The sequence below is a fragment of the Zootoca vivipara genome, chromosome 4 (genome assembly GCF_965207765.1).
Source record: "Zootoca vivipara chromosome 4, rZooViv2.hap1.1, whole genome shotgun sequence".
NCBI classification, from domain to species: Eukaryota; Metazoa; Chordata; class Lepidosauria; order Squamata; family Lacertidae; genus Zootoca; species Zootoca vivipara.
In genome coordinates this window covers 32,269,737-32,294,344 of record NC_142587.1, presented here as the reverse complement: position 1 = coordinate 32,294,344, position 24,608 = coordinate 32,269,737, and the positions used below count along the sequence as shown (strand labels likewise).

General features: G+C 38.7%; 1 protein-coding gene across 3 annotated transcripts; it reads left to right on the top strand.

Annotated features, from left to right (window-relative positions):
• The first annotated feature begins 640 nt into the window (after positions 1–640).
• TUBGCP5 (tubulin gamma complex component 5) lies at positions 641–22,317 on the top strand. Of its 3 annotated transcripts, none has more exons than XM_035115139.3 (23): positions 641–3,713; positions 5,749–5,802; positions 5,887–5,995; positions 6,576–6,672; positions 7,833–7,909; positions 8,578–8,710; positions 9,617–9,731; positions 10,298–10,387; positions 11,117–11,210; positions 11,374–11,620; positions 11,738–11,940; positions 12,300–12,415; positions 13,313–13,581; positions 14,394–14,592; positions 15,859–16,047; positions 16,344–16,526; positions 16,970–17,054; positions 17,168–17,288; positions 18,989–19,167; positions 19,607–19,732; positions 20,490–20,578; positions 21,705–21,805; positions 22,045–22,317. In XM_035115139.3, exons 1-23 carry the CDS (start codon positions 3,355–3,357, stop codon positions 22,089–22,091), a joined length of 3,282 nt encoding a protein of 1,093 aa, XP_034971030.3. In that variant the 5' UTR covers positions 641–3,354; the 3' UTR covers positions 22,092–22,317. The 3 variants fall into 3 exon arrangements, with proteins under 3 accessions (XP_034971030.3, XP_060129444.2, XP_034971031.2); XM_035115140.3 differs by having other exon boundaries at positions 3,404–3,713; positions 6,580–6,672; XM_060273461.2 differs by lacking the exon at positions 16,344–16,526.
• Positions 22,318–24,608: the final 2,291 nt, after the last annotated feature.

The window sequence follows — 24,608 nt, the reverse complement described above, 5'->3', positions numbered from 1 at the left end:
TGTGCTGATTTCAATCAGCTAGCACAGTGATTCCCAAGCGAGGGGGAAGGCCTCGTGTTTTGAAGGGATACCATTACAGCATGTTCCAAGTATTATAAACACAGCATACATAAAAAATTAAAAATTGTCCAGTAGCACCTTAGAGACCAACTAAGTTTGTTCTGGGTATAAGCTTTCATGTGCATGCACACTTCTTCAGATACATATTCATCTAATGCATTTTTATATATGATAAACCAGAGACAGTGAACCTTTGGCCCTTCAGATGTTCATGGACTCCAGCCCCCATGGCCAATGCTCAGTGAGGGTGGAAACTGTAGTTCCCCATGAGATTATTCTCCCCATGAGATTAAGCACAGTTTGTGCCAAACTATAGTGCCCTGCTCTGTTTCAGGGCTTACTGCTGGCAAGCTATCTACCTGCTAAGGCACAGCTAGGACCTCTGCTGTTCTAGAGTCTCTTCCCCCAGCAGTGCTCCTCTGCTAGCAAAGGGGCTTTTACTTGCATCCTAACCCACTCAGGCATTAACATCTTAGACTTAACATCTCTTAGATTGTAATCAGGGGGCCTGGCTTCATAGGTAGACTACAGTATAGTATAAACTTAACTTTTATATACACTGGGAAACATAAAAGACTGTGTGACTTGCTTTATTGTTACATTTGCTTTATTGAGGTGGTTTGGAACCAAACCCACAATATCTTTGAGGTACCAGTATGTATATATTGGTTCCAAGCTAAAAGGGGGTTTGTACACACCAGTGCAGTAATAGGACAATAGCACCCAGTTTGGCTTGAGTGTTAGGTGAAAACTGGGGTTCTGGAAGTATTGACTTCTTGGTGCTTATTGAATATCCCTGATGAGCACACATCCCTCTCCCTTCCTGTGAGTTGGGGAATGGCAAGGGTTCAACCACACTTTACTGTTGTGCTGGGCCTCAGTGTGACATCAAAACCTCACCCCACCTTCTTGAGCTTCCCCACAAACTTGGGATTGTCTACCAGCAGGGTCTCCAAACTAAGGCCCAGGGGCCGGATGCGGCCCAATTGCCTCCTAAATCCGGCCTGTGGACGATCCAGGAATCAGCATGTTCTTACATCAGTAGAATGTGTCCTTTTATTTAAAATGCATCTCTGGGTTATTTGTGGAGCCTGCCTGGTTTTTATTACAATAGTAGAATGTGTCCTTTTATTTAAAATGCATTTCTGAGTTATTTGTGGGGCATAGGAATTCGTTCATATTTTTTTTCAAAATATAGTCCGGCCCCCCACAAGGTCTGAGGGACAGTGGACTGGCCCCCTGCTGAAAAGGTTTGCTGACCCCTGGTCTACCAGTCAAACCTTTGAGGAAGCCTATGTTTGTAGTACAATTTATAACTTTAATCTCTTGGAATACAGCTCAACAGACATCTAGAAGAAAAAGGATGGTCTGGAGAAGAACACTTTTGACGCAGTGTTATTAGAGAGAAAGATATACTTATCTAAGAAAATTCCAGTTATTACCGTTTACATTGAACAGGAAACATGCAAACAGTACTGTACTAATATAGTAATCTTGGGAAACTTTCAGTGAAGCAAGACTGTTCTGGAAAGCTCTATTGGAAAAAACAATGAAAACAAAATGAATATAAATGAATGTGACAGGCTATGCAAGGAGAATGCTCATTAGCATTTGTAAAGATCAGGCCTGGTTTCCCAACATGGATTAAAAGCACTATTCCTCAACTTAATCCTCAACAGGTAAAAGGAACTGAGACTTGTAGCAATATCCCTTTGGAAATATGTTACTGCATAACATATTAGAATTAGAATAAAAGGGCAGAATAAGTGTTTCCAGTCTCAGCTATATTTTCTCATTTTCTCAGTCTCATTTTCATTCAACTCCATCTAGCTACGATTCCATCTATACAATTCTAAGACTGCAATTCTATGCATATTTTCCTGAGTGTATGCCCCATTGAACACAGTGGGATTTACTTACGAACGAACATACATAGGAGTACACAATAAGCATAGTTCCCGGAAGCTGTCTGCAGACAAACGCCGGCTCCCTTGGCCTATAGAGCGAGATGAGCGCCGCAGCCCCAGAGTCGGACACGACTGGACCTGATGGTCAGGGGCCCCTTTACCTTTACCTTTTTATATAACTTATTAGGTGCAGCAAGCAACATTTCATGTTTTGAAGTTCACCTGAACTGAAAAATGACCAGTTTCCATATAAAAACACAGAAAAAATATATAATTTGAGTCAAAATGAAAACCTGGTTTCCAAAACCAGATTAAGGTGCACAAAAACTCAGGAGTGTAACACAGTAACATCTAGCAACCCGAAGCAAAAGTGGGCTGCCAATAAGTTTTGTTTACTAGAACAATTTTTGCCAGTACACTGTCAACCCAGGCCTGCTGTTGGGGAAAGAAGGTCTATGTCCCACAAGCTATGAAGAGACTCTCCTCCCACTTCAGGAAAGGTGCTCTTCTGTCATTGACTGAAGTAATGTAAAGGGGGGTGGGTAAAAATAATAAATGCTTCAGAAGAGAAAGGGATGTGGATGAAGACAAACTTAAGTATCTGCTTTAGCTGGGCTTTCTCATGTCTTCTACATGGAAAGGATCCCAATGTCTCTTTAGAAGATGCAGAAGTGGTTTTCAGTTAGCGCGACTGGTGCGGTCACACTGGGTACCCATTGGAGGCAGCACCACAACAATGCTGTAGAACGGAGCATGAGAGGCAGGGGGAGGGTGAAAATTTTAGAGATATACAGGGAGCCGCTGAAATTTTGAGAGCCCAAATTCTGCCACTGGATGTTGACAATGATTAAGGCAACACCACTAAACTACTACTAGTTTCTACCGCAGGCACCAAACTATTCCTGCTACTAATATTAACACTACTAAGGGCCTCAGCATAGTTATATAAATGGGGAAAAGGCTGTTGGTTGAAAATAGTTGTTACTTTGGAAAACAAAGTTTTGCAGTGTAATCTTAAGCATGTCTACACAGAAGTAAATTCCACAGCATGGATGGGACTGTTTCCTACATAAGTATGCACAGGATTGCAGCTGCAGAAACTGAAGAGAGAGATTTGATTCCTTCATATTCTCGAGCCAAAAAACAGAGAATAAATCACGATGCTTTACACAAACGCTGAGTCCTTGTGTTTTCAATTGGTGATTTCAAATCCCGACACAGCTTTTCTGACGCAGACATTACGGGGGTACATTGAAAGTTTTTCTTTTTTTAAAAGGCGGCCAATTAACATCAAAGAAGCTGCTTGCCAAAAAGCAGTCCCCTAGGAAAGAAAACCTCCATAGTTTTAATAAGCACATCGCGAAAGCAAAAGGCGCATGCGTAGAAGATGGGGAGGAAAGAGCCTACTTCGCCCTCTCCCTCCTCCTGGAGAATCGGGAACAGAAACCTCGCGGTACTTGCTGCGAGATGTTATATGGACTATGGCGACCGAAAACAAACGGAAGCGCCGAAAGGTGACCATATAGGGGCGGGAAAAAAAATCCTCTCAGCTTCTTGCCTCGCTCAGGCCTGTTTGGCGATGGCAGCAGCAGCGACTACACCCCCCGCGCACTGGAGCCGCTTCGAGCAGGAGCAGGACGTGACGCTTCGGGAGCTGATCCGGAGGGTAACCGGCCTGAGCGGGCAAAGCAGGGAAGAGGCGGCCCACTTCCAGGCGGCGCTGAACTTCTCCTGGTCCAACTTCAGGTCCGTTACCTGGGGGGCGTGGCGTGGCTCGCGCCCTGAGCGGCGGTTGGTCGTGGGGGTGGGAGACGGGATAGGCGGGCGACCACTTTTACCTGTTGCCGGTTGGAAGTTTCCGCCTTGGCCTCCCATTGGCCACTTATGTGGGTTAAGGAATTGTGGGGGGGGGGGGGGGAAGGCCCCATCCTGGCCAGTGACCGCAGTAGAGGAATGGGTTGATGGGTGGGATCCAGGCTTAGTCACGCTTCAGAGAAGGCCACTGGTTTCATTGGGTTTACCCCCCCCCCCAAAGTGTGGCTAAGACTGGATCCAGCCCCGAGTTGTTTAGTGCATTTGTTGCCAACCTTCCCAATACCCTCCAACATATATCTCCGATGAAAATAGGGATGTCCTACTCCATAATAATAATCTGTGACATCCTATGCCCTTTTAAAATGTCACTCTTTTTTTGGAGGGGGGTGTTATTGGGTTGTTGTTTTTATTTTGATTATAGTATTCTGTGAACCGCCCTGAGACCTCCGGGTATAGGGCGGTATATATATTCATTCATTCAAGAATAAATAAAATAAAATAATAAACTTTTATTATTTATAACCCACCCAACTGACTGGGTTTCCCCAGCCACTCTGGGCAGCTTGCAACATATATAAAAACATAATAAAACATGAAACGTTAAAAAAACCCACATCCCTATACAGGTCTGCCTTCAAGTGTCTTCTAAAGGTTGTACAGTGACTTATCTACTTGGCTTGCATAACTCCATACCCTCCATTTCTCCAATGAAAATACAGTAGGGACGTCCTAAGGAAAAGCGGAACCTTCATGGATCAAATCAGAAACTGGGATGGCTTCTGTAAATCTGGGACTGTACCTGGAAAATAGGGGCACTTGGAGGGTTCGGTGTTACAGTGGTACCTCTACTTACGAATAACTCTACTTACGAATGTTTCTACTTACAAGTGGAGCTCTGTCCGCCATCTTGGATGCAGTTTAGATAGGATTTTTTCTACTTACGAATTTTTAGATAGGGTTGCTTCAACTTACGAATTTTTTCTCCCAATGCATTCCAATGGGATTCGACTTACAATTTTTTTGACTTACAAATGTGCGTTCGGAACGCATTAAATTTGTAAGTAGAGGTACCACTGTACATGGTTTCAGTGGCCACTCCCAGTCACCAGTCTAGCTGCCGCATTCTGGGTTAGTTGTAGTTTCAGGTAGAGCATATTGCAGTAGTCCAAGCGGGAGATAACCAGAACATGCACCACAATACTGAGACAATACTGAGCTAAATAGACCAATGTTCCAACTGCATAAGGAAGCTTTCTATGCTGCTGTATAAGTGCGTATAGAATTTTTCCTTTTTTTCCTAGAAGTGGAATGTAGCTTAGTAGTAGAACATCTGATTTGTATGCACAAGATCCTAGTTACAACCCCTGGCAACTCTAGTTGAGAATGGGAGTGTCCCTTTCTGAAACCTGGGGGAGTTGCTTCCGGTCATTGTAGACAATACTGACTTGGATATGTGGGGGTCTGACTTTGTATAAGGCAGCTTCCTGCACTCTTAGAATACAACTCCTATTAACTGCAGCCACCATGGTCAATGGTTAGCAATAGTGGCATTTCACTTCCAATTCATGCTTGAGAGATATAAAATATTCAGGCTGCCATTGCTTTTGTAGCCAAAACTCCGCCGCTCACTTACAAGAGAGGGGTATCAAAAGGCACAAGGTTTGCAGACATAAAAAATCATTAGAAATTAAGCACTAAGGAGGAACCCCAAAAATCTATTGAGGACTGGGCATGATTACTGGTCATGGAATACTAACTGACGGGTGGGGAGAAATGAAAAATCTGGGTGGAATGAGCAGCAGAATGGAATATCCTAGAAAAGGAGCTGGCTGGCTGACTTGAATTGTCAACAGGAGTCCTCCACACTGCAACATTTTGTTGCAAGTCTTACTTGCATACTCTACACAAAAACTTTTAAAAAATAAAACTATGTGGGGCAATGGATATTTTATTATTTTTCCTTTAGGTTTCATCAATTTCTTGATGTCAGCCAGCACAAAGTGGACAAAATTATAGAGGGGTAAGACATTTCTATTTTTATGACATTGGATTAGTTCTTTTTTGTTGACAGATTTACTTATAAGCACTGAACCTTTTGATACAGGATTTATGAAAAGCTGGTAGTTCATTCAGACCTTGTTAAAGCTGCAAGCTGGAAGAGTTTAACAGAAGAGTTTCTGAATTCTCCGCTTCCAACCACTGAAGGAACAAAGGTATGCAGTTTAGAAAACAGATTTCAGTTGTGTTGTGTTCTTACTTTCTAAATAAGGAACATACCATGGAAAACAAGTAGAACTTTATGTACAGAGTTCTTATCAATCTGATTTCCTGATCTAACTTAACTGTATTAACTGCTTCATAATAGCTATCCTTGCTCTTATATATATAATGTACTTATTAATTTATCAACACAGCAAACATTTTGTGCTTAGCAGCATTTTAAATATCAGTACTTAGAACTTGAATTGTTCAAACAGTTGGAGGTTTACCATGAAGGCAGTAAATTCCAGTTTTAGTAATGTTTCTCCGACCAATTTGTGCAGATTAAAAGCTATTATTATGAAATACGGACTTCAGCTAATTGAAATGCACTGTTATGTAGCCTAGTGTCTTGTTTTTCATGTGATTCTGCATTGTGATCCTCTTACTGCTCTGTTGAGATGTGTGATAAACTGAAGCTTTTATTTTGCATTTCTAAATATATTGTTGTACTAGAAGTCCAGTCTATTCATTTCCATAACTATTGACAAATACATTTCCTCCACTGAATTATTTGTTTGTCTTCTGTTTAAGACAGATACCCATTATGCCATACTCTCTCTTCTGTTGTGCTTGTCTGATTCTCCTTCCAACACCAGTTATGCAGAAAAACCAAGAGAAAAAGAAGTGGGTAGGTTTTAATATATTACACATAATTCAGGAACTAAATGGGAAAACTGGACGTTTCATCCCTTTTGAAACCTTTATATAACATGATTGTTAATCTCATGGCAATTCCTTTTTATTTTGTGAGTTATTAGTATTAGATTGTCCATGTATATTGAAATATAATGATGTATAATAAATAATGTATACTATTATTTAGCTTTTACATATCTCTCTGCACTGTAGTAGTTCAGACTACTTACACAATTGTCATGTTCTTGGAAGAAATGGGATTATGTATTTATTTGATTGCTTATCTGTCCTTCACTACAAATTTCCAGGGCAGGTTCCAGCAATTTCAAACAATATTATAATCAATTTAAAGGTATTGCAATCAAATGTGATAGGGTGGGTCCTAAATACATATATATATATATATATATATATATATATATATATATATATATCAGGTGTCAAAGACGAGGGTAAAGAAGTGTCTTCATTGGAAATGACACACTGAAGGTGCCAAGCGGACCCCTGTGAAGAGGGAATTTCATAAGTTAGGGACTATACAGAGAAAGCCCTCTCTTGTCCTGCCACTCCCCAAATGTCTGAGGGAGGTGGAACTACAAAGAGGCCCCCTGTGCTGATCTTAACACCTGGGTAGGTCTATAAGGAATAAGGTGGTCTTTCAGATATTTGAGGCCTGAATTGTGAGCACCTTGAACTGGGTCTGCAAACAAATTGATCACTTGTGCAGCTGTTTTGAAACGGGGATTATATGAGTTCTTAATGGTACCTGAGCTAATAATACAGCTGCTGAATTTTGGACAAGTTGTTGAAGTTTTTGAGTCATCTTCAAGGGCAGCTCCCTGTACAGTGCTTTGCAGCTATCCAGCCTTGAAATTACTAGAGCATGGGGAACAGTGGCCAATTCATCTCTGTCTGAAGCAGGCCATAGCTGGCAAACCAGCTGTATCTGGAAAGAGGCACTCTTGATCTAAGAGGTCACTTGAGCCTTCAGTGACAATGTTGGATCCAGGAGTAACCCAAAACTACAGACCTGCTTGTTCCAGGCAACTGCAGTCCCGTCTAGAACAGGTAGTCTTCCTACCTCCTCCTACACAAGGTATCATTCGAGAAGCAGTTGAAAGTAATTCATTATAGCTCTTTTTTTCAATCTAGAAAAAGAAGAATTTGATTGGAGGAAATACTTGATGGAAGGTGAAGAATTTGACTTTGGTCCTGATTTAGAAACACCAGTAAGTAATACATAGAACTGCATTATAAAGTCACAGGATACATTGGAAAACTGGGAAACTATTTCTGCAGACCATAGTCTTCTGTAAATCCATCTGCTTTTTATTATTTTTATTATGACTTACTAAATTTCTTGATGGCCCTTCACCCGAGGATCACAGTGTGTTTTATAATATAAAAATACATAACACAGTAACAAACAAAAACAACAACTCCCCCCCCCCCGGTTTAAAAGACCATTGATTGTTTAATTAGCCAGAGGTCTGGGAGAAGAGGAATGTTTTCCCCTGGCATCTAAAATACACAACAAATGTGCCAGGTGAGCCTCTCTGGGGAGACAATTCCAATATTATGCTCTGCTCATAAGTTTTTCTGTAGCATTTGGCTGGCCAGTGTTGGAAGAAGAGTGCTGAGCTTGATAGATTTTTAAATCTAAATTAATGAGGGAGTGATTATGCTTTTAGGGTGTTTGGTGATGGAACTTGTGAAGAAAGGCATTGTTAATATGTTGAAGGGTGATCTGATTTAGCTATTAAGACATACAGTAATACATTTTATAAACAATTGTGTTTCTTGTCCAACAAAATGTTCATTTTATTTTGTAAACATGCATTGTAAGTTTCCTATCTATCTTGAATTAAAATATGCTTTGTATGCTTATGTTTTACAGGAGTGGTCTGACGTAAGTGATGATGATGAAGATACTGAACCATTGAGTAGAGAAGACTCTGGCATTCAGGTGGACAGGACACCCCAAGAAGATCAGGATCAAAACAAGAAGTCGTCACATGTCACATGGAAAGGTTTGTTCTTCAAGACTTGCTTCATTTGGCTAGCGTTTTTACCTTTTGTGAAGCATATTGCGGTCATGTGGCTAATTGCTTTGAACTTTATGAAAGTTTGTATAGTTAGTATTGAAACTTGAGCTGGCAAGTCTCAATACTGTACTCCACAAAGCAGGAAAACTGGAGTTTGTGTTTTGGCAACAAACCATGATGTTTGGTGGCCTCTCTTTGGTTGAACTCCATAGTAGGAGTGGCCCTTAGTTAAGCTATGGCCACAGGCCCGGCTCTAGGTGCAGTCCCGGTGGTGCGGGGCGCCAGGGTGCTGGGCCGGCAGGGGGGGGGGCGCTGCGAGGCAAAGCCGCACTACGCGCTGTGAGGGCGGGGGCGCCGGAGCGATCTCCGCGCCTCAGCGCCAGGGTGCCCGACCTGCTCGAGACGGCCCTGTATGGCCAAATTCCCTTTTGAGAGAGTTGCTAGGCACCAAGGCACTATGAGGTAGGGTCTACCATTGGACACTTCCCCCTCTAATATGCTGTTTATGCAGAATACCACCTCATGCTTGTATTCTGTTTTCAGGCAATTTCATAGTAGGAGAGTTGTTGGGCTCTTGCTCATATAGAAGAGATGCTGTTTTTGAGTCCAACTTCCTGGTCAACCAATAATCTTAGTGACCATGGGTCTAAATTGTTTTCCTGCTTCTGGAAACTTCTGTTTCTGGTTTGTGAATTTTCAAATTGACACCTATTTCAGTTTGCCTTATTGCTCCTGCGATTTAGGATCCTATAAACGTACCTGAGATGAAACCCAATTAAACTCAGTGGGGCATTGTTCCCCATAGACATGTTAGGATTGCTCTTGTTATTTACATTATAAAGTTTTCTCTTCTATGTAAATGGAAACTGGAGTGAAATATCTTGTATGCAGGTGAACCTGATGCACGTACCTGGCTAGAGCAACATGTAGTTGCTCAATACTGGACTGGTAGAGGAGTTCGTTTTCCCCATAGTTTGCATTTTCATTCCAATTTAGCGGCTGTATGGTAAGTAGTTAAGTTAATTTTGTGTTGGGAGGATATAATTTATAATCAGCCGACTACTACTTTACGATAATTTCTATTTGTAGAAGCCCTATTGCAGATGCCATTACATGCTATGAAATGCTATATTTGGTTGATTCCTGCCCTACACTCCCCTCTCTGGTTATTTTGTATATATGTGTACTAATGATAAAACTGAATTTAATATGTATGAAGAAATGCTTAGATTCCTGAAACTGTCGTGAATAACTCTGAAGGATTACAAAACGTCTTGGGACTGTGTTATTCTTATGTCGTAATGGTGTCAAAAATGATGTATGCAGTTTGCAATTTAAGCATAGCATGCAACTCTTGAAAGGAAGTGATGCATTTAAAATATTCAAAGAGCTTTTCAAGCTAGAAACAGAGTAGTTCATATGCATTAAAAAAAATAAACAAAGCAGAAATGATTCATTTGATTCCCTAAGTACATTGGATCTGCAGGAGAGGAGCAAATAAAAGGAATAATATTTGATACTGGTTACCAGCAGTTTTGGTTGTAAAAAAATAATGATGATTTTTCCTTCTAGGGAGCAGCACTTATATACTAGTGATCCCTTGTACATGCCGGAAGAAAAAATTATTGTTACTGAAACACAAGTCATTCGTGAAACAATTTGGTAAGTAGCAGGACTAAAGAAATTACCACTTGAAATCTGATTAATGTTCTTTTGTGGAATACTCTCAACATTCTTTTAGTCTTCAGGAATGATATTCAGACTCAGAAAAGTGGTTATGCTATTCATTTACTTCAACACTTACTTCATGACAATTCTGGTAGTGCAATAGCTTTAGAAGGAGCAGCTTTAGAAGGAATTTAATGCTTTGCATTGCTCTTGAAATACAATAATTCTAAATGTTATCTAAAAAGACTTTGCTACCTTTCTTGTGTAAGTTTAATTCATTTCAGCATGCCTCTTGTCAGTGAGATATATAATGAAAATTGTGTTACTCAAAACCAAGCTGTTTCCCCCCTCAAGCATTAACAATATGAATAACACAACTTTGAAAAATAAGCACCTTCTTAATGCAGTCTGCAAATAATTTTCTTGTGGGGTACTCTGTAAAGCTGAGCCCACTTCATGAAATGTTGATGGGGAAAATGACCACAATTTTCCCCAAATTAATTGTGGGCTATTACAAAATCCATGCCACCATTTCACCAACACATAGATCTAATCCAAAGGTATGTCCAAATCAGTCAAACTTGTAAGACCTAATAATTGTCTGGGGTCCTTTTGAATATATCCTATATTTTGTATATATAATGATGCTGCAGTTTTAAAAAGTTGTACTTTGTGTTGTACTGTGTTTTGTACATGCTAAGTCAGTTCTTCTTACTTTAACAGGCTGCTTTCAGGCGTAAAAAATCTCTTTATATTTCAACTGAATGATGGAAAGATTACTGTGAGAAATGACATCATGGTGACTCATTTGACCCACGTAAGTTCAGTGATCAACCTAGATCAGTAATCTAGGTGCAAAGATAGCCTGGTGTTGGCACATGGAAGAAGGATTGCTTGCAAAAGATGATATCTTGCCCTCTGAGTTTTCTATATTGGAGTGTTAATACTAAAGGCAAAACAAAACCACATTTGTTTTGCAGAACTCGTTAAGATCAATGTTGGAGCGGATAGCAGCATATGGGCAAGTTGTATTTAGGCTGCAGAAGTTTATTGATGAAATAATGGGTCACAGCTCAGAAAGTGGAATACATGGAATCATTTCCACTCCCAAGAAATCGGCAGAAGCCCCATTTAGAACCTATCAAGCTTTCATGAGAGCCCTCTATAAATATTTCATAAGTTTCAAAGAGGAACTTACCGAAATTGAGAGGAGCATAATCAACAAAGGTAGTATACTTTGGATTATAGTAGAAGAGTTTCCATAAGTCTTAATCTGTTGTGAAAGTATAAGGTGTGAACTAATAACCACGCATTATGAAACATGACGGTATTTCTGTTCTACAGATGCAACAATCACTCTTTCCATAGTCATTGATAAGTTATCACATCGATTAGCTCAGCTCAATATACTTCATAAGGTTTTTAGCACTGGAGTAGCAGAAGTACCTCCTGACACTCGGAATGTTGTAAGAGCATCTCATTTGCTCAATACCCTCTACAAAGCAATTCTTGACTACGATAACGTTGGGGAAGCCTCTGAACAAACGGTATGTAGAAGCCGTTCATCATGATTTCTTTAGGAGAAAAATAAGTTATTACTTCAGTCAACTGATGACTAGACATAAATTATAAATGCTTTAATATACAAGTGGCAGTTGTAGTGTCTTCCTATGCTCAAACAGTATGTTCTGCAGAACTATAAATGTTTGTACAGCTGATTGTGATAGTTAGGATTCAAAATTCATTGTATGCCGTTTACAAAAAAGATAAAATGCTTTCTATGTGTGCATATTGTTTTCTTTGACTGTATACTGTAAACGCATTGGAGAGGCTATATATGCTTTACTAGTGAATTCATGAAATATTTATAAATCACCCAATAATCCTCTTTAAAATTTCGTTGCAGGTATCCCTCTTGTTTTCTCTCTGGGTTGAAACAGTGAGGCCATATTTACAGACAGTGGACGAGTGGATTGTCCATGGTAACTTATTTGATCCTGCAAAAGAATTTATTATTCAGAGGTAGGGATAATGAACTTGCCTTTTGGATATACTGGTGTTTCTTAGGGCAGAGAACACTTCCTATATGGCAGTATCTGAACCCAAAAGCAATACTGCACGTGTAAGACTTTCTTCCCTTGCTAACTACCAGCTTCCTGTGCAGTCATAGGGTTTCGTTTCCCTTGACCATAAGAGATGCCATGTATATGCCATGCAGCTGTCTAGTAATCTTCATCTTCTGCAAGGCTGAGACAGACCAGGACAATTGAGTTAACCTGGGTGATTGTAATTAATAAAATGACAAGCAAGCTATATCTAGGATAAATGTTTTAATGAAAAATATTGTAGTAGTGCAGCTGGGCTATGATATTGGAATTGTATTGCACCTTGTATTGGAACTTAGTTTAATTTTGTGAGAATATTATTCACTGAATGTTAATTGTAGAAAGTGAGTTTGTTATTTTTTAATCATGAATATGTGGGTTGAAGGAAACACAAAGGCATGTTTTCTACAAGTGCTTATGCTTGCAGTTCCTTTTATTCAGTGTTCCCGCTTAATATATTTGTAATGCCATGGCCAGTTTGTGCTTTATAACATCATCTAACTACCATTACTTGTTCTGAAAAGCCTTGCCACAGATTTGTGTTATGCTATCCATTGTGACTGTTGATCAGTAAATCCTAATTCTAAAAACTTAGTATTTTCTCAATCAGAATGTTTGTATTACCATCCTGAGAGTTCAAAGCTGTTTCTGTGGATTCTGAACCTTAACAAGACCCCCAAAATAGTTAATCTTGTGGTTGAATGTTTTTCTGTAACTTGATCAGGCTATTTTCAATCATTGTCATAATACAAAGAAAAAGGAAGTGTTATAGTTTCCTAAGGAAGAACTAATGATTGCATGTCTGTCTTTGCAGAAACAAAAATGTTCCAGTTAACCATAGGGATTTCTGGTATGCTACCTACACTTTGTATAGTGTGTCGGAAAAGACAGAGAATGAAGAAAAAATGAGTGATAATGCTAGTGCCAGTTCTGGCAGTGATCAGGCACCCTCAAGTAGACAGCATACCATGGTCTCTTTTCTGAAACCTGTACTAAAACAGATCATTATGGCTGGGAAGTCCATGCAGTTGTTGAAGAACTTGCAATGCACAGATGGTTCTCCACAACAGGCAGCATCAAGAGGTGAAAAAATCCTATTTTACTGTGTAAATGTTATTATTATTCCTGGTTTTAGTGGCATGCAGCACTTCATATTGCATGTGAAAATGCAGGCCACATGGTAATGAAATAGCAATGAAAAAATAGTTTTGGCATATTGGTAGGAATTTAGCATTTCAGATATAGCTCTCTCTATTTCCCACTGAATTTTACTCCTTTAATTGTTAAAAATCTTAAAAATCAATTATTAGACTACTGATAGATTATATTTGAATTTAAATAATTTTTCTTTATTGCTAATTTTTAGTCAGCCCAGAAAATAGTATCATAACAGTGTAAAATACCAAGATCAATGCTATTTTCTTGTATCCATTTTCTTTATTCCTTAAAGGATGTTTTATAAACCTAACTTTTCCATTTTGTGGAGGCAAATGTTTGTTTAAATTGCCATCACCACATGATTGTTTTCATGTGAAACTTTTATCTTGTGAAAATATCCCAGTATGCATTGGACAGTCAAATTTCTGTGGTTTGTAATCATAAGACTCAAGTGCGCTATCAAATATGCACCAACGGGTCTACTCTGATAGATGGACTATTGTTTCTTTATTGAACATTACTGGAGCATTAGAAGCTATAAGGAGCACAAGTGTTATGTGTTAAATAGGCTTACAGTGTTTGAGAATCCTTGGATGGATCAAGTTCCTAATTTTTTTTCTGAACTCAGTTGAGAGATAAAAATGGTTCAGTTTTTCTTTTTCTTTTTTATTGTGGCTTTCAACAAACAGCTATTTCTGAAAACTAAATAATAACCTATATATCTCTGTCCTATTCAGATGCAGAGAGGAAGAGCTTGTACACATTATTTCTGGAGTCTGTACAGTCACGCCTACGGCACGGGGAAGAACCTGTTCAAGATATCATTACAGAACAGCAGGCCACCAAGCAAAGTCTAATAAAGATGCAGTCTATTGCATCAAGACACTTAGAGCTGGATGATGTTCACGATCCCTTGCTGGCTATTAATTTTGCAAGGTAATAGAAGAGATTCAAAATAATTGATTCTCCCTACTGTGTCAGATTCTACCAAGCACAATTGGGGAATTCCTGCTGTTCAGGCAGCTGGTGTGTGACTTGGAATCCAAGTTGCTGAGAGGTGGCTTGTCACAATCTAGCCTTCAGAAGCCATACATTATTAATCTTTATTGCCTTAGGCACTGGCCACAGCAGTTGTCAGGATCTAAAATATAAAAACACAGCGGCAAAACCTGTTGCTGATTTTAGGTAGGTATTTTCCCTCTTAGAGACACACTGTGTCTGACGAAGTACAGGATGAGTTGCTTAGATTGTGTGTCTGTTTTCCAGTTTGTGAGAGAATCATGAGAGTCTGGGGGTGAGGAAGAGGGGAAATAGTCACAGATTCCTGAAAAATATGAATCTGTCAAAGCCCGATTATAATGTTGCACCTTGTAGCTTGGTTTTTATGATATGTTTTGCTTATCATGAACCCAGAGATTACAGTTCATATAAATAAACTACAGTGGTACCTTGGTTCTTCAATGGCTTGGTTCCTGAATAAATTGGATCCCGAACGCCGCAAACCCGCAAGTGAGTGTTCCGGTTTGCAATTGTTTTCCAGAAGCCGAACATCGATGCGGCTTCCGCGGCTTCCGGTTGAGTGCAGGAAGCTCCTGCAGCCAATCAGAAGCAGTGTCTTGGCTGCCGATCCATTTCGGGAATCAAACGGACTCCTGGAATGGATTAAGTTCAAGAACCAAGGTACCACTGTATTAGAATTGGGCTGGGTTTTTTTTATTTGGGAGAGGGGGAAATTCTGATAAGTTCTAGAGGTCATCTAGCACCTACAGATTAAGATCTGTCCAGAAGGCTGTGAGATTGATAAGAGTGCCCAATCTGCAAATGCAGGTTTCATCCTACACTGAAATTTTATACTAGTAGGTACTGGTGACAGGTTTCTAGATGCTAGCATGTGTTGCTGTAAATGTTGCAAGGCCCACAGAAGCTAGAAAATATCCCAAATACATTTTGTCTCTCTCCTCCCCACAATTCACACTATTCCAGACAGAATCCTGCTATAGAGCTAGAAACCCTGTGGCAAACTATCTCCCAGCTTTGGGGTGGAACTTCATTGGATTTCTATTCTACAGCAGATTTTTTGCTTATCACAAACAGCTCTAGTATTAAAAGAAGATTCTTAAGACATTTCATGTCAAATATAATAATAATAATAATAATAATAATAATAATAATAATAATAATAATAATAATTTTATTTTGCAGGTTGTATTTAGAACAAGGCAGTTTTCACGAGACGCTTACTGGTGATGATGTTTGTGTGGATAGATCATCCGAATCAGTTACGTGCCAGACATTTGAACTGACATTGAGGTCATGTCTTTATCCTCACATAGACAAACAGTATCTGGAGTGCTGTGGAAACTTAATGCAAACGTTGAAGAAAGATTACAGGTAAGAATTAAAATACTTATGCACTGATGACTTTTTTAGTTCTTTTAATATGCTTAAGGCACAGTGATATAGTGAAAATAGAGTTTAAGGCAAGATGCAGCTTTCTTACTGCAGGAGTTTGGTCTTATGAACCACAAAGTTTACTAGTATTTGTACATTTTTTTTAAGAATAAGTAAAAAAATTTTTTGAGCTCAGTGTCCTTAATGGTTCACATTTGGAAGGTTTCCTAGCATAGCTTAAGTATTAAAGGTATGATGAAGTGAAATTTGAATAAATGTGTGCTTTTCTTTCTTAGGCTGGTAGAGTACTTGCAGGCTATGAGAAACTTTTTCTTGCTTGAGGCTGGTGATACTATGTATGACTTCTATACATCCATTTTTGATAAAATAAGAGAGAAAGATGCATGGCAGAGTGAACCATTCCTTAATGTCCAACTCCAAGAGGCAGTTGGACAGCGTTATCCAGAGGATAGTTTAAGGTAATAAGCATGCAAAATATATGTGCAATATTTTTTTGGGGGGGGAGCCTTGGATGACTAGGAAAAGATTAAGAATTTTTTAAAATTTGGCTATATTTGGAGAGTAAATGATACCTTGCTTACTATGCACATCTTGCTAACCATGGCACTTGAAGTACAGCATTTCCCCCCATAATTTGGAAAAGCCAAATCTATTTAAAAGACATACATTTTAATGCTCATTTGCATTCTACCCAGTTTGAGAGCATTAAGGTTTCTCTGTCTTACTTAGACTGTAGCTATTTCTGTGAGCATAGATACCTAATATCCTTTTACAAAGTTTGCAGCGGAAGTAATTGTAGCTGTGTTGATTTTATCTGATTTTGTGTTTTGTTTTGTTTGCCTAGTAGTTGCCTAGCTCCCAGAGCAAAGCAATGGTAACGAGTATATGTTTCTGTATGCAGGTTGTCTATATTGTGTGAAAATATAGATATGGCAAAGAAGAAACTTCCTGTTCATACCTTGGATGGCTTAATATTGAGCTACAAGGTAATACTAGTTTTAAATTAAAGAACTGAAATACAATAATGGTTTAATTATAAGGTAATATATAGTTAGGGGGGAAATGAAATAATGTCTTCAATAATGTTTTTCCTCTTTAGGTCCCTTGGCCTGTGGATATAGTTATAAGTGTGGAGTGTCAAAAAATCTATAACCAAGTGTTTCTTCTATTATTACAAATAAAGTGGGCCAAATATAGTCTGGATGTATTAAGATTTCATGGTAAGGTAATTCATGAACACTTCTTTTATTCTGTATAACTGAAACTATAACACTAATATCTGACTATAACACTAATGGTATCTGAAAAAGGGTGCATGCACACAAAAGCTCACACCAATGACAAACTTAGTTGGTCTCTAAGGTGCTACTGGAAGGATTTTTTAAATTTTGTTTCGACTATGTCAGACCAACATGGCTACCTACCTGCAACTATGACACTAATAATTGGTGAACTGTAGTTGCACTGCTTCCAGCTTCTGGAAGAGCGCAATACTTTCTGGGAAGATAGGGCAAAGAGCACACAAAGGGAAGGAATTATGGAAAAGAAGGTATTGTGGCAAAGTATAAGTAGATAGAGGCTGGTTATCAGAAGGACAAGTGGGACCTGCCACAAGATGTTGCAGTGTGCCATGTACCTGTTTAGGATTCTAGTCAGTCATGACCTTTTTGAGAAGACTCCATTTCATTCTCACTCCCCAACAGTCAGTGAGCACTCCATGCCCACTGAACAAGCTCACTTTTCATTCGACGTATTGTGGGGGGTAGGTGGGGAAATTGCCACTTTCATGTTTTTCCACTAAAGTTTTTTGTACTCCTGCAAAACTTGGTGTACTGTGGAGTGGCTGATATCTCCTTGATCCTCCTTTCACCCTTCTCTTGTGTGTGAATGTTGTCATTTTGGTTACATAAATCATTCCCCAACTGTGAATTCTTCACTGTTTGTTTATAAAAAGAGCAAGTAGATTGCTTTGAACTATATCTGATCTGAAGTAGATGTGGTTAGCTGTTTATCTGGAATACAGAGCTGTGTGTGCTCTGCCAAAAAATAGTCTGTACTGAGAAAAGCTGAATTTTGTCATTTGACTCGGTACCTAAATTGTTCTTTGTGCAAAAGGAATATTTTGGCACCTTTTTTTTACCACTACAGTACATACCACAAGACTCTTCATTCATTTTTACAACAACAGGCTATCAGTGTTAGGGCTGGTTCTGTTAGGTCAGGGATGTCCAACTGGATCTACTGGTTGATCCCGGGGAGGTCTTGGTAAAAAAAAAAAAAAGCTCAACAATTTTGACCTGAACCCCCTCAAAAGGGGTAGATCACTGTCAGTATTTAATTGTGTGAGTAGATCGCAGTCTCTTGGAAGTTGGCCGTTCCTGTCTTAGGTTATGCACATTTGCCTTTTTGTGTACCTTCTGAGTTTATTCTGTATAGTCATAGGAACTAGCAGGCAGGGCACTAAAGTTCTTTAGTTTTTTCCAACTCAAACAAAAATTCAAGTCATAAGAGCTGAAAATTCCCTACCTCCTTTCTTCATGAAATCCTATAAGGAGCTTAATGCTATAATGTGGTGGTTCTAAAAATATTTTTGCATTTCTTTATTTTATAAAATGTATGGCTTACTTATAATAAAAATGTATCTTAATACTTGGTTTTAACTCTTCCCTGTTTATAGTGATTTCACTAAAATGTGGATCCTGTGCATTTGATTGATGTCCTGATTTATGTTTGTTGTCTTTACATCAAAGAAACCCTGCCCTCTGCTGTTTGAACAGTTTATTGGCATCAGTAGATTTTTTTTTTCTACTGAAGAATTTAAGGGGACCTGAACTATTCAGATGCTGATGATGGCAGACTTGTAGCTGCGGTCTTGCCATTTTCTGTAATATCTTATTCTGTTGTTTTTAACTCTCTTAAGAACTAGTCAGGGCTGCAGAAAAGCCCCAGAACAAAGGAGAAGCTATACTTGAACAAGAGCCATTTCTTCACTTTGGATCACAGTTGGAGCCCATTAAGCAACAAACTCATCGGATGTTCCTTTTGAGGATGAAACTCATGCATTTTGTTAACAGCCTGCATAACTACATCATGACTAGAGTATGTGATGCATTATAATTTAATTAATAAAGTACTAATTTCCTTAACAGTCCAGAATGACTTCTGGCATATGTGCAGGTAGTTTGACCTTCACTTTGTATAGCAGAAGTACATCTCGTTCATTTAGGTTTTAGCTAATATCTGGAATATGCTTAAAATAGCAATGGCTTTTCAGATGCTGAATAACCCAATTCTACTAAGTCACAATGTTTTTGGAACACGTGGTAGATCCTTCCGTATTACTGTATTCTTGCCAGAACTCTTAATTCCATGTACTGCAAACAGAAGCCCTTTGTAGAACATAAAATGTTTAATAGCCAGCTCAGCTTGTGATCCTGGAGAAAAACTAGAGGTGTAAAACATTTTTCATAGAAGTGTGCTAAAGACAACATTTAAGCATAAAGTTTAATCACTATTTATGCACTCTGTTTTTCTAAAGATTCTTCATAGTACAGGTTTAGAATTTCAACATCAAGTAGAAGAAGCCAAAGATTTAGACCAGCTGATTAAAATTCATTACAGATACCTTTCTACAATCCATGATCGCTGCCTGCTGAGAGAAAAGGTACATCAAGTTAGACTACTATGGTGTATTTAGTTTACACAGCAAATACCTATAACACTTGCATTCTACTCGGGGGTTTTATATCATATATAACTGCCATAGAAAAAAAATTCTGTTGGGTCATTGTGAGGGTTAGCAGAGCTCCTTAACCTTCTTAAAATAGCATTTTCATTGTTTGTCCAGGAGACGCTAGAATATTTTATTTGCCCAATATTTTGATTTAATTGTTTGTATAAATTGTTTAAACACTTATCTGAATGGGCCTTTATTATATTTAGGAAAGCTCTCGAAACAACTGTTTCGAAACATTGAGAAGGCTTAGTTCATTCAAAATTGATAGAGGGTGTATGTTCTCTATCAGTAGGTAGAAGAGGAAGGACTATAATGATTCTGCAGTGCAATACTGCTGTGGGTGTCAGGGTCAAAGCCTGGGGGTAGGGCTTAAACTTGTGGTAGGCATGTGCTAAGCTGAATGGAAGCAATTAGTTCTTCTCAACCACTCAGACTCCTAGCCTTGCCTGACTAGGAGTTAGCACTTATATCCTGCTATTTTGCTGCCAGAGAGCCATGGGGACAGGACACATGCACAACCCTCAGCCCACACTAGTTTTGGGTGGATAGCTTTTACATTGGGTAGAGCAGTGGAACCACTTGGGAGAGCTGGAAAAAATGGAAAATGCACCAGGGAAGTGGAACTGCCTTGAACTTCAGTATGAAACCATGATCACAGCTGCTACTTTTAAAATGTCATTTACAGGTTAGTTTTGTGAAAGAAGCTATAATGAAAGTGCTGAACCTAGTACTGATGTTTGCAGACCGTTGGCAAGCTGGTTTGGGAGCTTGGAGGTAAGCACACGCAAAATAATTTGGATTGTAATAATTTCACTGTATTAGGCTTTTCAATGGCATTAATCCCTTACATGAAACATTATGGCTAGGATGCAGTGGAACAGGCAAGAGAGTAATCACGTGACCAAGAATGAAATGGATTTAAGATAGATCTTATCCGGTCTGGGCACATGTTGCCTTGAAATCAGCATGCTTTTTAAAGATAAGGTTGGAAATCATACATTCATAAAATATAACTTTTAGATGCTTAACAGTAGAAAGAATTAAGTTAACGTGGCCCTTTATCCTTTGGTGTAAGTACCAAATAGGATCAGTATGGTCTGAATAATTTTTCTTTGATTGCTGCTACTGGGAAATATTGAATGCATTGAAGTTTTGTTTGAAGTGTTTTTATGGTGTGAGAATCATGAGTTTCTCAGCCAGTGACTTAGTTTGGTCTTTTGAATATGCAGAGCTATTTTTAAAAGGGGTTACAACAGTTGTGTTGTGTAGACCCCTATATCTTTTTTATTTCAAACAGCTTGATATCTGGATATATTTTCTGCATATTCATGCATCTCCTTTAGAGTAAAGAGCAATAATGAGGAAAAACTAGTCATAGAGGCCACATCCAAGAACAAACCCTTCCATTTGCTAGGTAAAGGTAAAGGTAAAGGGACCCCTGACCATTAGGTCCAGTCTGGAAACGCCGTTTACCTTCCCGCTGTAGCGGTTCCTATTTATCTACTTGCATTTTGATGTGCTTTCGAACTGCTACGTTGGCAGGAGCTGGGACCAAGCAACGGGAGCTCACCCCGTCACAGGGATTCGAACCGCTGACCTTCTGATCAGCAAGCCCTAGGCTCAGTGGTTTAACCACAGCGCCACCTGGGTCCCCTGTGCATTTACAATAAAAATGTTTGCTAAGACCTTCTGATGTCAAAATGATTTGGGTTTATTGCTGATTTCCACCAAAAGTCCCTGAAAATAGCTCCAGTAGGTGGGAGGTGGTGTGATGGGTGCAGGTAGACGTGAAAATAGCCTACCAAAAAGAGGAACCCTTTTTGTTCTCAAAAGTAATTTTATTATATTTTTTACTACCACTTTATTTTTGTCTGCTTAAAATATTCTGTCCTGTTCTCAGGATGGAATCAATAACGAAGATGGAATCTGACTTTAAAAACTGCCACATGTTTCTTGTGACAGTACTGAACAAAGCAGTCTGCAGAGGTTCCTTCCCACATTGTAAGTATTTAGAAAAGAAAGTTAAAATTGGATTTTTGATACTGTTAGCCATTTACTGCAAAGTGCATTGTGTTGCTTTCTTAGTGCTTTCAGTCTAAAATAAATTTAAAGCATAGTTATCTGCTGATAATTGATAGGGGGAGGTTTTGGTGTATATTAATAAGGATTCTTTAGAAATCTATGTAATATCTATGTAAGTGCCAGACATTAAAATATTTCACTTTGTGTTTTGTTCACAGTGGAGTCTTTAGCCTTGTCACTCATGGCTGGAATGGAACAAAATTAGTTAAATGCAGATGTGATAAAACTACTCAAATGCCTGCAACATCTTCTGGGTAGCATTGTAATCATCCAATGCTGATTGCTTGCATGAAGTATATTTTGAACTGTGTGGCAGGGTTTTCATTTTGAGTGATTCCAGGATTGCAGTATTATTTTTAGGATGTACATATTTGTGCTTGAAACTGTAAAAACAACAATACCTTCATCTGTAAATAAAACATTGAATGCAATTATTTATACAGTATACCATTTATTTTATATATTAGGAAATATTTAATCAGATCAGGTCATTCTTTTGTTTTCCTCTGTGAGGAACAGTTACTAAAATGCATACTGCATAGCAAACTTTTAAAAGAATTTATGTGAACTTTGCTCCTGTGCATAGCTTGCAGTGGCAGAAATGTTTTATTCAGAAACATTTATTTTTTAAATTTGCATACCACCCTTCATCTGAAGATCACAGAGTGGTTCACAACATAACAATGCAAAATGAGAATGCAAAATATATAATTAAACAAAAACAAGCCATTAACCCCCTCCCACAAACACATATAAAAGGCCATAGAATGTTTCATCAACCAAAGGCCTGGTTATAGAGAAACTTTTTCACCTGGTGCCTAAAGATATGTAATGAAGGCACGAGGCAATCCTTCCTGGGGAGAGCTTTCCACAAACAGAGCCATTGGATGCCTTCCTTTTTCCTTTTCCCAAGATAAATTGTCACATGCTCTCAAAATACTGCACATCACAACATTCTAACATTTGTTTTGGCATTCCTAGCAGCTTCAAAATGTTCATATTTAAGCTTTGTAATGTTAACTGCTAGCAACATTACTGGTGCATTAGGATGGACTATGTTTGCATTATCTGCTTACATAATATGTAAGGATAATACTTCCTTCTCTATTGCTAATGCATTTCTAGTGTAACTGCCTTTTATGAAACCTGATAGGAAGTGATTTGATTCTGGAAGGAATTTCATGGGAAATATATCATGAAGATTGAAGAAGATTGTGTAACTCGACCTTCACATGACCATAAATATATTACTGTCTGAAAACTGGCTGTTGTAACTCTTGCTGCTTTTATAAGGTAGTTGCCCTTTTATATTGTGGTGTGTGTGTGTGTGTGTGTGTGTGAAGCTTTTGGTTAATTCCTTATTAAGGCAATACCAAGTCTGCTTAAAAAAACATTGACACTGTGCCTCTTACTGTAGTTGAGAACACAACTCTTTACCAACTTTAGTAAGTAATATTTATTTTATTTATATGCTACAGGGATTGCCCGCAGTGGCCCTTGTATATTTTCTTTAAAAATGTTTTTTCTTTTTAAATGGCAGCCATGTCCTTCACCTGTGGAAAGGCTTTTTTAAAAAAACTTTGAGGAGGGGGATGCTCAAGTATTTTGTGTGTGTGTGTGTGAGAGAGAGAGAGAGAGAGATGCATGTTGAAATACACAAACACAGAGAGAAAAGGTTCTGGTCTGTTTGTGTTTGTGGTCTGCGACAAAGATACACCTGGGCAGAAAGTGTGAAATATGTATGTGTGACTTTGAATGTGAGAAGTGCATGAGTGTGTGTGAGAAAGATGTGTGGTTTGATCCACTTGAATACTGGTACTGGGGATTTCTATTAGACAGTAACAGCATTATCTGGATAGGAATTAATATTATGTGATCTGCATAATTTGGAGCAGCAAGGCATGGGTGACTTCCCATGACAAGCATGAGGTTGTCTGGAGGTGGGAAGAACACTGTACTACAGTATTACTAATTTTGTGTGAAGCCATCCCCACCATCCCCATGGAGTCATGTTGTGTTATCCCATTTCCTTCTTTCTCACAACAACCATTTTGTATTGTGTTATACCTTCATACCAACTACTTTGTGTGTGGCATCCACAGCACTTTCTCAAAATGTGCCACCTGCCCAGTAAGATTGACAATTTGTAAAACAGAATATTTAATCTGGTTTTTAATAAGATTTCAAAATAATGAAAGCATCTAATAATCCCAGTAAACAACCAAATCAGTATAATGAACAGAGCAAGAATGGACAACATGAAAACAGATGTTCTCTTGAAGAAAAGAGTCTTCAGCTGTCACTGGAAGTAGAATGGAGCTAAATATGCTTCATTTAGACTCGTTTGTCTGCTCCTTTCAGATGTTCTATAGAAGATCAGAAGAGGATCAGGATGTCTTTAGAATATTTTAACTTGTGTGTATCTGTCTCGTTCAGAAGCTCCTTTTAGGGATTTGATATCCAAAGCCTTGAACTGGAGCTGGAAAGAAATGAGTCTGTACATTCTGTTCTAGAATAGGTGAAATATGAGAGAACTAGTCTCCACCTCTCAAGAAGCATGTTGTTGATTACTGCACTAGCTGATGCTTCTGAACAATTTTCAAAGGCACCCAGAAAAGGAATGACTAGCCAGGTCTGGATGGCCCTTGTGGTCTCTTCCAACTCTATGATTCTATGGTCTCATCCAGCAACCTGGGGACTGTGTATCACACAGTTTTAGGGA